This window comes from Amphiura filiformis, chromosome 8 (genome assembly GCF_039555335.1).
Source record: "Amphiura filiformis chromosome 8, Afil_fr2py, whole genome shotgun sequence".
In the NCBI taxonomy this organism is placed as follows: Eukaryota; Metazoa; Echinodermata; class Ophiuroidea; order Amphilepidida; family Amphiuridae; genus Amphiura; species Amphiura filiformis.
The window spans coordinates 65,181,178-65,193,294 of record NC_092635.1 but is presented as its reverse complement, the minus strand read 5'-3'; the positions used below and the strand labels follow the sequence as shown (position 1 = coordinate 65,193,294).

The following is a 12,117-nucleotide window of genomic DNA, read 5'->3' as shown; positions in this document are numbered from 1 at the left end:
AACTTACGATGTAGCTTGTGATTCCTGCATTAATATTGTACCTTGTACATGTGCCTGTGTTATCTGCAGAATCTTCTGACAGTAGCAACACCATGGAAGCAGATGTAGTCATAGAGCCTCCTCCCCGCAATTCTCGCAAGAGCAAACACAGATCTAAACACAGAAGCAGAAACTCAGTCAAATTTGATCATGCCAATCACACAACCAATAACAGACAGCCTGTTGCCATGGCATTCATTGAGGAAGAGGATGAGGAAGCCATGGCCAGGTATGAGGAGCAGGAAGAGGAGGAGCATCAGATGGCCATGGCTAGATACGAGGAGGAAGAAGAGGAGGAACATAAACAGATTGTGGACTTCATCCAGGGATTCCGTAAAAGCAGGGAGAATAGCCCCGAGGAATTCCAGTTCATGCCGGGACAGATGGAAGAACCAGGGTTGTCGAATAAACAAAACGATTTAATTCAGGAAAGTCTTGAATTGCAGCAACAAGAGACTGCTACAAGATTTGATAACCGTGATAACTGCACACAAGGTTATCATCATATGGTTAATCCCAATGGAATTGTGCAAGATATTCCAAATGGGATTAAGCAGGATTATCCTGTGGATTACCTCCAGGATTATCCGCAGCAGAACTGTCTGCAAAAGAACTGTCCGTGTAGTTGCACTCAGGGTTACTTCAACTACAATGGACAGGAAAATGTTCTATTCAACGGACATGCTTTGAAGCAGGTGCATGAGAAACAAGCCCAAGTTGCACCACCTGTTCATGGACAAGGTCATGATGATGATTTCTCACACACTCAGGAGGACTTCTGCCACCATGACTGCTCAGATGGTACTATTACTCCTGCTAGTACGCTAGGAAGTACCTCCGAATATTACTATGAATCGACTGATGATGATGTTGAATTGCCTTCTCATTTGTGTGGGTCAGTCACACCGGAAGAGATTCATCAGTTTGGACTGGTCAAGACAGGACCTCACTCAATAGCTGCCAGGAGGCGGGCACCGCCTATTCAGGGAGGACATCAAGCGATGGGTCACCATCCGATGGGTCAGTTTGTTATGGCCCATCATGGTGGTCAGCTGGGGCAGTATATGTTTGATTCTGGTCTTTAGAAATGTGTGATTCTTCTTTGTTATTTTCTTTTTACATGAACAAGCTATTATTAACTTGCCAATTAATAGAACACTCGGTGCTTGTTTATTCCAATTCGATTTGGGCTATTCTAGTTGAAATCCGTACACCATATGGAAGACATGACCTTAATCTTCCCCACAAGGGGTGTAAAATAAATTTCAAATGGGGTTACCTCAATTGGGTGACTCCGTTTGAAATCTGCACCCCCGCTTGGGAGATTAAGGTCATGTCTTCCTCCGGCCCCCCAACTCAACACAACCATGAGAGTTACCAAATAGCGTGGAAAAGGGGTAATTTTTTTACCAGTAGCGAGGACTGTGAAATTGGGAAAATAGGGGGTATTTAATTTGGACAGTCCGCGAAATTTAATAGTGAAATCAGCAAAATAGGTGGTATTTAATTTGCATTGTCCGCGAAATTTGGAGAAAAGGGGTACTTGGGAAAATCCAGTAATTTTATGTCAATATTTAGTGTCACTGAAAAGGGGTGTTTGAAATTCTAGTCATTGAAAACCACAAAATATTTGTATGAAAAAGGGGGGTAAATTTGATGAAAAATCATTGGAAAGGGGGTCTTTAAAAGATTTGGTAACTCTCATGGTTGCCAACCTTTGTGTTGAGTTGGGGGCCGGGTGTCTTCCATTAGAGGGTTTATGGATTTCTACTGGAATAGCAGTTATAACCCTCTCGATTGGATTCACTTCTTTTCATAAATTCTCTTTGCCAACATGTTATGAAAATGTTAATCATACCAGGATAAGTATGTGAGACATGTGTTAATCGATACACACAAGCATTTTTTTGTTCTTGCATTATCTGCGATGACTGATATATGACTACAGTAACACTGTCATTTGAATGAAAACAGCAGTTACATGTACGCGATCTTGATTTCGGAAGACAAAATGTGGCCAGCGAAAATATTGATCAAACCAATCAAAAGACATCAGAAATCCCAGCCAATGACAGTAAGTTGGATTCACTCGAGCATGTTCGTCACTCAGTCACTGTATGAGGGCGTTTATTCAATCGAAATTGTTACTGTGGTCAATGTCCTAAGCAGCAAAATTTGCACTCTACCTCCTTGCTCAATTAATGAAACTCAACGCTTAAGTTTAAATCCAAATTATTCGTATTATTATCTTTACTTTTCTCAAATTCTTGTGGGCCAAATTGAGTGCCATATAAGATCTTAGAAGGAACATGGCCTACAGGAGAACTTTTGATTAAATAGTGAGTGAGTATACGTATACATCGTTTTTATCTGCATAAGCCTCACTTGGTGATAAAGATGGTTGTTATGGTACCCATGCATCGTGCTATTTTATTTTGATATTTGGCAGGTTTTTGAAGAGGTGTGCAATGGGATTTTTATTTGTTTTCAAAGATGTATTCAAACAGTATATCAACTCAATATACCATGTAATTTGGTATATGTTTATTAATTATGTAACTAAGTACTGAAAAGTTGCACAATGTATGATTGTGGTATTCAGTAGATTAACAATACGATGTGCCTCCGGTGGTTGCTAGGGAGAGGCTGAAATATGCAGTGCATCATGGGAAAAAGTTGTAAGCCCATGTAATATGAAAACAACACAAGAACATAATGTGACACGATCTGGTCCATGGAGGCCATAGACCACAAATTTGAAATTAAGATAAAGGCAAAATATGAAATAAAAAAACAATAAAATACGTACATGTAAGAAAATAGACATCAAACAACTTCATAACTTAAGAACCAAGTATGCTAGACCTTTGGTGTTTTCAGTAGATGATAGCCCAATGTTTGTATAAGGTAAAAATTATAGTAACTCAATTTTCAAAAATGCCTCCTTTGGCCTCCATGGACCAGATCGTGTCATTATGTGCCAATATAATTATGTTACACATGATTGCACACTAAAACAGCAGTTTACAATAATCCATTTTCTATCTATTGATCACACAATTTGTGGAATTGTTTTCAATATCATTATTATAGAAAAATTATTTAATTCGTTTACATCATGGAACATTCAACAACGCTTGTTACTCCGCGACTAATCATGCTAATCCACGAGCGTACAACGCTACTCAACACGCCCATATTAGCGAGGTTATCTGCGTACACCAGCTTACCACGCACAGCCATGCAAAGAGTATGTTCCACGATGTACACTAATTAAATAATTTTTCTATAATGATGAAAAGTTGGACTGACAAGAGCAACCTCTGGCGGCATATCGTATGAAAGTGTTAACAGTCTAGTCCCTATACTCACTCAAAACTAAGCATGTAAACATGACCATTCTAAAAGATTGTAGAAAAAGAGGTATGTTTCAAGCGTTAACATACACTGCAAAATTTGCACTGTCCACAAAATTTGTTTTGACATCTTCAAACACGCCACAATATATTGGAAATCAAGTGAGGATCAGACTTCTGCATGATTTTTATGATGTATTTTTCATAAATAAAGTTTTTTGTCAACATCAATGTTTATATTTTGGCGACATGTCAACAACAAACAAATGTAACAATGACAGCCTTAAATTTGAATAGTTGAGTGAAGGGACCGGGTATAGGCGGGTATATTCATGTAATTGTAGTGATCACTGTTTTTAAACAATCTGAAATTATGTAATTATAGCGATGGAGATTGCTACATATGATCACCTCAAATTATTCCTTAAATCCCCATGTTCAGCAAAGTTCAGCCAAAGGATTATTAGGTAAAATGTTTGAAACATTTCATTTTTTACTATGTAACACAAAGGTACCCCAGTTTGTGACACAAAATGATATACAAAAATTCTCCACATTTAAAGCGGGAGTACTTCTTGCATGTTAAAGAATGATCGGTATATTTTTTTCGTCTATGAACCCAACCCTACTCTTTCTCTGCACATACCCATACATGTGCAGACAACAGTTTGGTTTTTTGTATTAAGACTGAATGACTTGCAAGTACATGTACTTGCAAAATAAGTGATATGCAGTCTGATCTACGATGCCAAATGGAGTTGAGTTTTTTGCAATGACTGTACCACAGAATACTGTATCTCTTGAATGGACAGGCAGAGTGACATCACTATTCAGATTTCTAGGATAGGTACTACACTGGGTTTCAGAGAAGAACAGCAGTCCTTTGCTCAGATTGACGTGAGCGCCCTGTTAATGAGCGACCTACGCAGAGCTTTGTGTTCCCTTCACGTGCGCCGAGCTGCCACGACCAACATTTTGATGCATAATCGGCCAATCAGATTATCGGTCTGTTGTTTGTCAGACGATTGAATCAGCCAATCAGAACCCCACTTCCGTGTTTACGCTCTGTACGCTCTCAAAATGTAAACAACTGCCGTTCTTCTCTGACAAAAACTGTAGGCCATGGTCAGAAACGCGTGCTACTTTTTATGGGGGTCTAATTTGCGTTATTATGCTGAGCTAAATTGCCCTCAGTCCGTCCGGATGCTGATTCTCAGAAATGGATAGGCGGGTCAATTTCAGATATTCTAGGATAGGTAGGCCATGGTTAGAAACTCGCTGGGTTGCTTCTTTTTTTTGGTCCAATTTGTATGGTTATTATCACTAGGATCCACAACATGCTCATCTTTCATGGCGCAGTTCTTTAACCCCAATACATTTGTACATTCATTGAATGACCTTTTAAAAATTTGGATACTAAAACTCATACTCTGCAACTTGAGGTCAAATTTTGCACTATGATTGTTTAATTAAGGTTATTGAACTATGCCATTGGGATGAGGCCATAGTGGTCCATAGTGTATTGGCCAGAGTAGATCAGATCATGTCACTCACCATGTTTAAAAGTGTGCTTCTCTATGCAATCTATGGTGTATGCTTTACACACGGACAAAATCGAACATGCCTTTATCAAAGACTATAAACACCAAACGGTACATATTTTTTACTTACATGTGTGTGTATCATATAGCTACTATGCAACCTTTATAAAGTGCCCTTCAATTTCTGAAGGTAAATATGAAATGTATATTTTTTATATGTAAATAGAGAGAGATTTAGATATAGCCAATGAAATAATGAATAATGTAGATATATATACATTCAATGGATTAAGCCATCTTAATTTAATACTTCGTCTCAAAGCCCCTGCGCGCATTAGTAAAATCGCCAGCTTTTTGCACATTATTCCCACTGGATTAAGTAAAAAAAAATTCAAATCCACACACAAAAACATCACTTCTGACATCGTCAGACGTCAAAATAGCCTAAATCGTAAATCTCAATAAAATTCTTCATGTTGACCACAGTGAAAATTCCTTGAGAGATGAAAAGGTGATATATTCTTGTCAAAAAGCTCATCTCACAGATTAAAAAAAAAAAAGCAAAAAATAAAATAACCTTAAACAAACGCATTCTGCATTAGGTTTTCAAATTGGGGCTAGGGCTTTGAGACAAACTATTAAATTAAGATGGCCTTAGGAGTGATTAGACAAACCAGAGAATACATTCAGATATTTGCACTTTTGGAACAAGGGATCTGTTGTTGATCAAAGTGGCCTATAAGAAATGTTGATTGTTTGGTGGGTGCAGTACTGGAGAAAATTATTTTGTACAGAAATCTCTGATAATCCTTTCAATATTGTATGTAGGAATTGTGGCTACTAATACATTACCTGTAATCCTTAACCCCCCGGGCACTACCTGCCGATCTAACATTGCCTCCGATTGGTCAGTTACATGATATCTTCACTTTAATCACCAATCGGAATGGAGCTTTGCAAATAATTCACCCCTATTTTTTGCATGGTGAAATTATTCTAACAGTGTTGCTGATTGGGCCAATTGATAATGAAATCTTCTTTTTGGCCAATCGGCAGGTAGTTCTCATGGGGTTAAACAAGAAAACTGAGATGTGGGAATGTTTAAAAATCTGCCTGCTTAAACTTGTGAGATACAGACCAATCACAAACAGCAGGCAAAGTCCCAGCATCATCACCCATTAATTGGGGGGGGGCAATCGTTCCATGAAGTGTGAGAGACAAAACTGAACACACATACTGCATATTTTTAGTCTTTTGCATAAATGTGAAGACATATGATGCAATTGTGTTACGAGAAGGCAAACAATGCTATAGACTTGAACGATCGAACAATACTGCTATTTTCCTTGGTTTTTTTTGCCAAATTTTTCATATCGAAAATACCCCCAGTTTTATCCTTCACTTTTAAGCATTTTTTTTATACTTTCGTTGGGATCGTTGATTCATTGAGCCTTAGGCCATGGAAAAAAACCCTGTTTTATGTGCCCGACCGACCCAGATTTTGGGACCAAAATGTATTGATATTCACTGAAAATTTTTGTAAAAAATTCAAAACATGTTTGCAAAAAAAATTCCAAGCTTTGGTGATATTTTAGGGTCATTTTAACCTCATAGCCTCAATCAAGAGAAAAAAAAATCCCAACTGACCGACCCTACTTGAAAAGTCCATCCGCCCGTAAAACAGGGATTTTTTTTGGTCTGTATTTTTAAAACGATACAGGCATGAGAATTTTAAGGTTTTTGCCTGAATTCAGGCAGTTTTGTTGTCTGAATTTACACATTTTTATTTTTATTTTTTCAGCCTGTTTTGGGCCTAAGGCTGAATTCACACACTTTTTCAGGCAGTTTTAGCCATTCTCATACCTGATGATACAAGCATGTCATGACGGCATGATTTTATGTTAAAAATGTCATGTGGAACATGGAAAGAAACCTGGAATTGGACAGCGAACCACACTTCTACAGCCAATAGGCTATTCCAGTTGAAATCCACACTACCCCTGTGGAAGCTTTTGGAAATATCTCCCACAGGTGGAGTATGAATTTCAAACGGAATTAACATATTAGCAGCTCCATTTGAAACATACCCTCCCTCAGGGGAAGATTCAGGTTGAATCTTTCTCAAAGGGTGTATGAAGTTCAAATGGAGCTGCTAATGTGTTTATTGTCTTTGAAATTCATACTCCCCCTGTGGAACATATTTCAAAAATCTTTCACAGGGGTAGTGTGGATTTTAAATGGAATAGCCCAATGTATACATTGTGTGCTACATCATTTTTTACAGCTTTTTACCAAATACCATGTGCCTTAAATTGTTTAAAATTATGTATGAACAAAGGTTTTATACTCATGTAGATAAAATGTAGATAAGATTACTAATTGCCAATAATGTATTCAGTACACTGTGTGTGTACAATGTACATTGGAAATCAGAGGTACGGTAGGTGCGAGAATAATAAAATTGCACTCAATTTGAACAGTTTGTGTTGTCTCATTTCTCACGGTCCACCAGTCAAAAAATATTTTGCAAAACGTAAAAATATAAAAACGTGTGTATGGCCCTATTTGTTTTACCCCTGTGGACAACTTACTAGCGTCACACATCATTGTGTTCAGTCACAATGGTTAATTGTTTAAGAGAAGAGGCCGTTTTAAAAGTTCTACCTGAGTCCATAGTATGAATAGGCCTGTTTGAGAGACGACTCCTATGGACTCAGATGCAACTTAACACTTATTAAAACGGTCTCTTTTTTTACATAACCAACCATTGTGACTGAACGCAATGACGTGTGACGCTATAATTTGGTCCATATGTGTAAAACAAATAAGGCTACATCTTTTTTATGTTTGCATTTCGTCAAAAAAAAGTATTTAAAAAGTATTTAGGTTGTGGACCCTATATCTTCAGGTGCTCATTGAGGGTGCTAGTTCTAAAAGGTGGTATTGGAGGCATTTTCTAGAAGTTAGGAAATGCTTTGAGCATGTTTTAAACATTAACTGATCAATATGCCTTTTATTTGGAGCAAATCGGACATACGGTTTCCATAATACATCAATTTATATTTTCTTTGTATCCTATTGTTTTTGTCAACAATCCATATAGTTAATGAGCTGAAAGGCTCGTTAATATTTAATTTTTCCAATATTTTGCTAAAAATCAATGCATAAATGTTCAGGGTATTTTTATTTTACATACTTTTGCCCTGAAACTTAGGCAAAGTGTTTCCAATATGTTCTAATGTATTATATAGTGCAGCCGCCCTCTAATTTGCATATTTAATGCCAGGCTAATTTGCATAAATGTTAATTAATTATGCAAATATGCAAATTAGGGGGCAGCTTCACTATTTAATACATTAGAACATATTGGAAACACTATTGCCCAAGTTTCAAGGCAAAAGTAACCTGAACATTTATGCATTGATTTTTAGCACAATATTGGCAAAATTATATGTTAATGAGCTTCTCAAGTCATTTTAGCTCATTAACTTGATTGATTATTGATAAAAACAATAAGATACAAAGAAAATATAAATTGATATATTTTGAAAACCGTATGTCCGATTTGCTTCAAACAAAAGGCATATTGATGATAACTGTGCTTTGCTCTACTCAATTAATCTGTTTAAAACATGTTTAGAGCACTTTCATAATGCCTCCAATACCACCTTGAAAATAGAGCTAGTGTCTGTTTCTGCTACAAAGGGTTATCTAAATCCTCTGTGCAAGTTTCATACCGAAATAATGTGGTAAAGCATTATATCGAAACTGCATGACCAAAACCACCATCATCTAAAGATTTATATTAACCTATCACATCAATATCACAAGGTGTTCTACAATTCACAGAATAATGCAGGTCTAGAGTTCATTTGCATTCACTTGTAAGATGAAATTGATCATGGCAATTTTTATTTTCTATTTTTACATAAATCTTATCCTCAATGTACATATGTATAATGGGCTATTCCATTTAAAATCCACACTACCCCTGTGGAAGATAAGGAGTATAAGTTTCAAATAGAATAGACAATTGGGTAACTTCCATTTGAAATACTCACTCCAGCTGTGGAAGATTTAGGTAAAACCATAATACAGGGGGAGTATGACTTTCAAAATGATTAACTCTGACCAATTACATTTGAAAAACATACTCCCTCTGTGGAAGATATTTCACAAATCTTCCACAGGGGTAGTGTGGATTTTAAATGGAAGAGCTAATTACAAATAAATTTAAGAAAGTAAAATGTGTGTACTGTCTTCTTGACCTTCCCCTTTTGCAAAGAGAAAAAAAAATACAAAAGGAAAAAAAATACAAATAATATGGCACATATTTAATAATGCACAGATTTTGTCTGGAAACCTCTCCTGAAAAAGAAAATGCCATTTAGAATGATATGGAATCTCAAGTTCCAAATTTCAGTCCACCCTCTTTTATGCCGCCATGATGGGACCAAGCAATGGAAGTAAAAACTTTAGAAATGAATTATGTGTAAGTCTGCATTGAATTTTAAAATAGGGATAACAAAAGATTACTCAGGATGGGGAACCACTCAAGAGGTAGGATCTGCATTAACCCCATGAGAACTACCTGCCGATTGGTCAAAATGAATATTTTGTCCAATTTTGAACCAATCAAGGAGGGTATTAATAAGATCATCTGCAAATGCAAGTTTGACCATAATTGGCAATTGAAATGAGCATTTCAAGTTATCAACCAATCAGAAATGCTGTTAGATGACCAGTAGTGTTCAGTTAAAATGCATTACAGAAATACTTACACCATGAGTGCATTACACACTCTGCAACATTAGGTTGCATTAAAACATTGTAATGTGAATCCTGCTCTCATGTGGAGTCAGTCACCCAGTATTTGCAGTGGTGACGCCAGGAATTTTTTCGGGGGCATGGGGGAAAAGTGAATTTCGGGGGCAAAATCAACCAATTTTGCAAAAAATAAAAAAAAAAAGGTGAAATTTTCGTAATTTTGGGTTTTTACTGGGGAAACAGGGGGCAAGAGTTCTGACTGGGGCATTTTCCCCTCCCATTCCCCCCACTGCCACTGAGTATTTGAGTGTTGTATGCAGCATACATATTGCTCTGTAAATGCTTCGGAGCATGAAATTAAAGGTGTCAATACATTAAAAAATGTGTTTTCGTAAGATAACATGGCCCGATAATGGAGAGATCTGTATATTCAAGAGCTCCGGATAAGGGAGGTTGGACTAGTGGTTTACACTGCTGCCTGGTATGGACTATATGGTGCAGAACGGTCAACTGCATATCCGTCAATACACGCTTTTTCAATGTGAAATGAACTTTGCTGCTTGGATGATGTCACAATGAGGTTAGCATTTATTCCGTATTAAAAAGCGTGTACTGACAGATATGCAGTCGACCGGCCTCGGCGAGTACACCTGTCCAATTGCATTTTTTTTTTTTTTTTGTATAAAATAACAAATTTCTACACACCTGTGCCAACTTCTCAATTTTGTTTACATGATTGCAAATCTATAACAGGGTTCCTACACCTTGAAGCCTTTAAAATTCAAGGACTTTCAAGGTCCAAAAGCATGATTTTCAAGGACTTACCACAACACAATTATACTTCAGGTAAAATTCAAGTTTTCAAGGACTTTCAAGGACCGTGGGAAACCTGTGACAATAATGTTTATGGTGCTTCTACCGGAATGCAGTTGATGACTGTTCGGCTGTTCCACAAATGCATCCACCCAAGCAGTGTTCGAATTTAGGAAAAATAAATGGTTGTCCCACGGACAACCAGATTACAATTTCTGGTTGTCTGTCTAAGTTTTTGGTTGTCCGTAGGCCTACAAATGTGACTTTTGGCTAGATTTATGGTTGTCCGGCGGACAACCGAATCAGTATTTTTGGTTGTCCCGGGCAACCGGACAACCAAAATTTCGAACGCTGCACCCAAGAGTTTTTTAACACATTTATACATTCTTTTGTCCATTGAGTGAATGCTCACAATTTAACTGCATCAAATGATGTGTACTACTGTACTGTAATGAACGCAATAGAGTATTAAAAGCACTATAGCGAGGCATGGAAAACATTGATTAGAACATTTTTGCACACATTGCTTTTTTTTACGTTTAACAGAGATTGAAAATGACAACTACTGGGTTTCTGCGGTGTTTATACTTAGTTTAGCTTCTAATTGGCAAAAATTCACATAAGTGTGTGCCAGTCACACCAACTAGTGCAGGTGCTGCACCCAGCTGCATGCATGGCATTATTTTTTTCGCCAACTTTAAGGAAAACAAAAGTATAGTTAGTTTGAGCAGAACTAGAGTCACCCATTCAGGTGACCCCGTTTGAAATTCCCACTCCCTGTGCGAAAGATTAAGGTTATGTCTTCCATAAGGGGTGTATAAATTTCAACTGGAATACCCCATTTTGAAAGGGATATTCAGTGATTAAAAAAATTTGCAAAAAACAAATTTATGATGACCCTACAAACTTCAATATAGTACAGCTACTAATCTGAATCATTGTGCACGTTGTGATAAAAGCATGAGAGTGTCCACACATGAAGTTCATGGTACAAAGTTTATTTTAAGATGTGGAGGCATTTCAGATTTGACTCCCAGTGACCTCTAGAGATCACAAAAGGTCACACAGGGTTAAAAATGTGAAACTGCTCCAAAACAACCCTCATTTTGGGGTAAAAATTGGTACATTTTGGTTGCGCAGGGGTAAAAATTTCAACTTGCTCCAATTTTGGTGGCAACTTGTTCGTTTAGCTGACAGGAATCATGAAAAGAATAGTTTTGCCTATCTACATGTACTGTCTTAACCTACTGAACTGAAAGTGGGTTAAAATACCAAATGCCACTGGCTAGCCATAGGGCTCCATTGATCGTTGACTTCCATTGCAAGTAACAAGTGTGGAAACTCTCATGCTTTTATCACTACGGGACCATTACCAAACACTTGTTAGGAGGTGCCTGATGCAAAAAAAATTTATTGTGAAAATTTTTCGGCCCCCCCTTTACAGATCTCAAAAATTTCAGGGCGCCCCTTTTTGACATGAAAATTATGGGTCAACCCCATAGAAAAGCATAAACTCAATTTTCCCAGGAAAATTTGTGGTCATGTTTTCATGGCCCCTGCAAGGAGTCAAAAGTGTTAAGGCCCGCCGTTTGCAGCCCCCC

The 12,117-nt window shown here is 37.4% G+C and overlaps 1 protein-coding gene across 1 annotated transcript in view; it reads left to right on the top strand.

Moving 5' to 3' along the window:
* Nucleotides 1-3,006, top strand: part of LOC140159362 (protein smoothened-like) — a 29,052-nt gene extending 26,046 nt beyond the window's left edge. Inside the window, exon 13 of the mRNA XM_072182809.1 lies at nt 70-3,006. Coding sequence (XP_072038910.1) covers nt 70-1,124 — 1,055 coding nt within the window. The 3' untranslated portion in view covers nt 1,125-3,006. The remainder of the gene's footprint in view (nt 1-69) is intronic.
* Nucleotides 3,007-12,117: the final 9,111 nt, after the last annotated feature.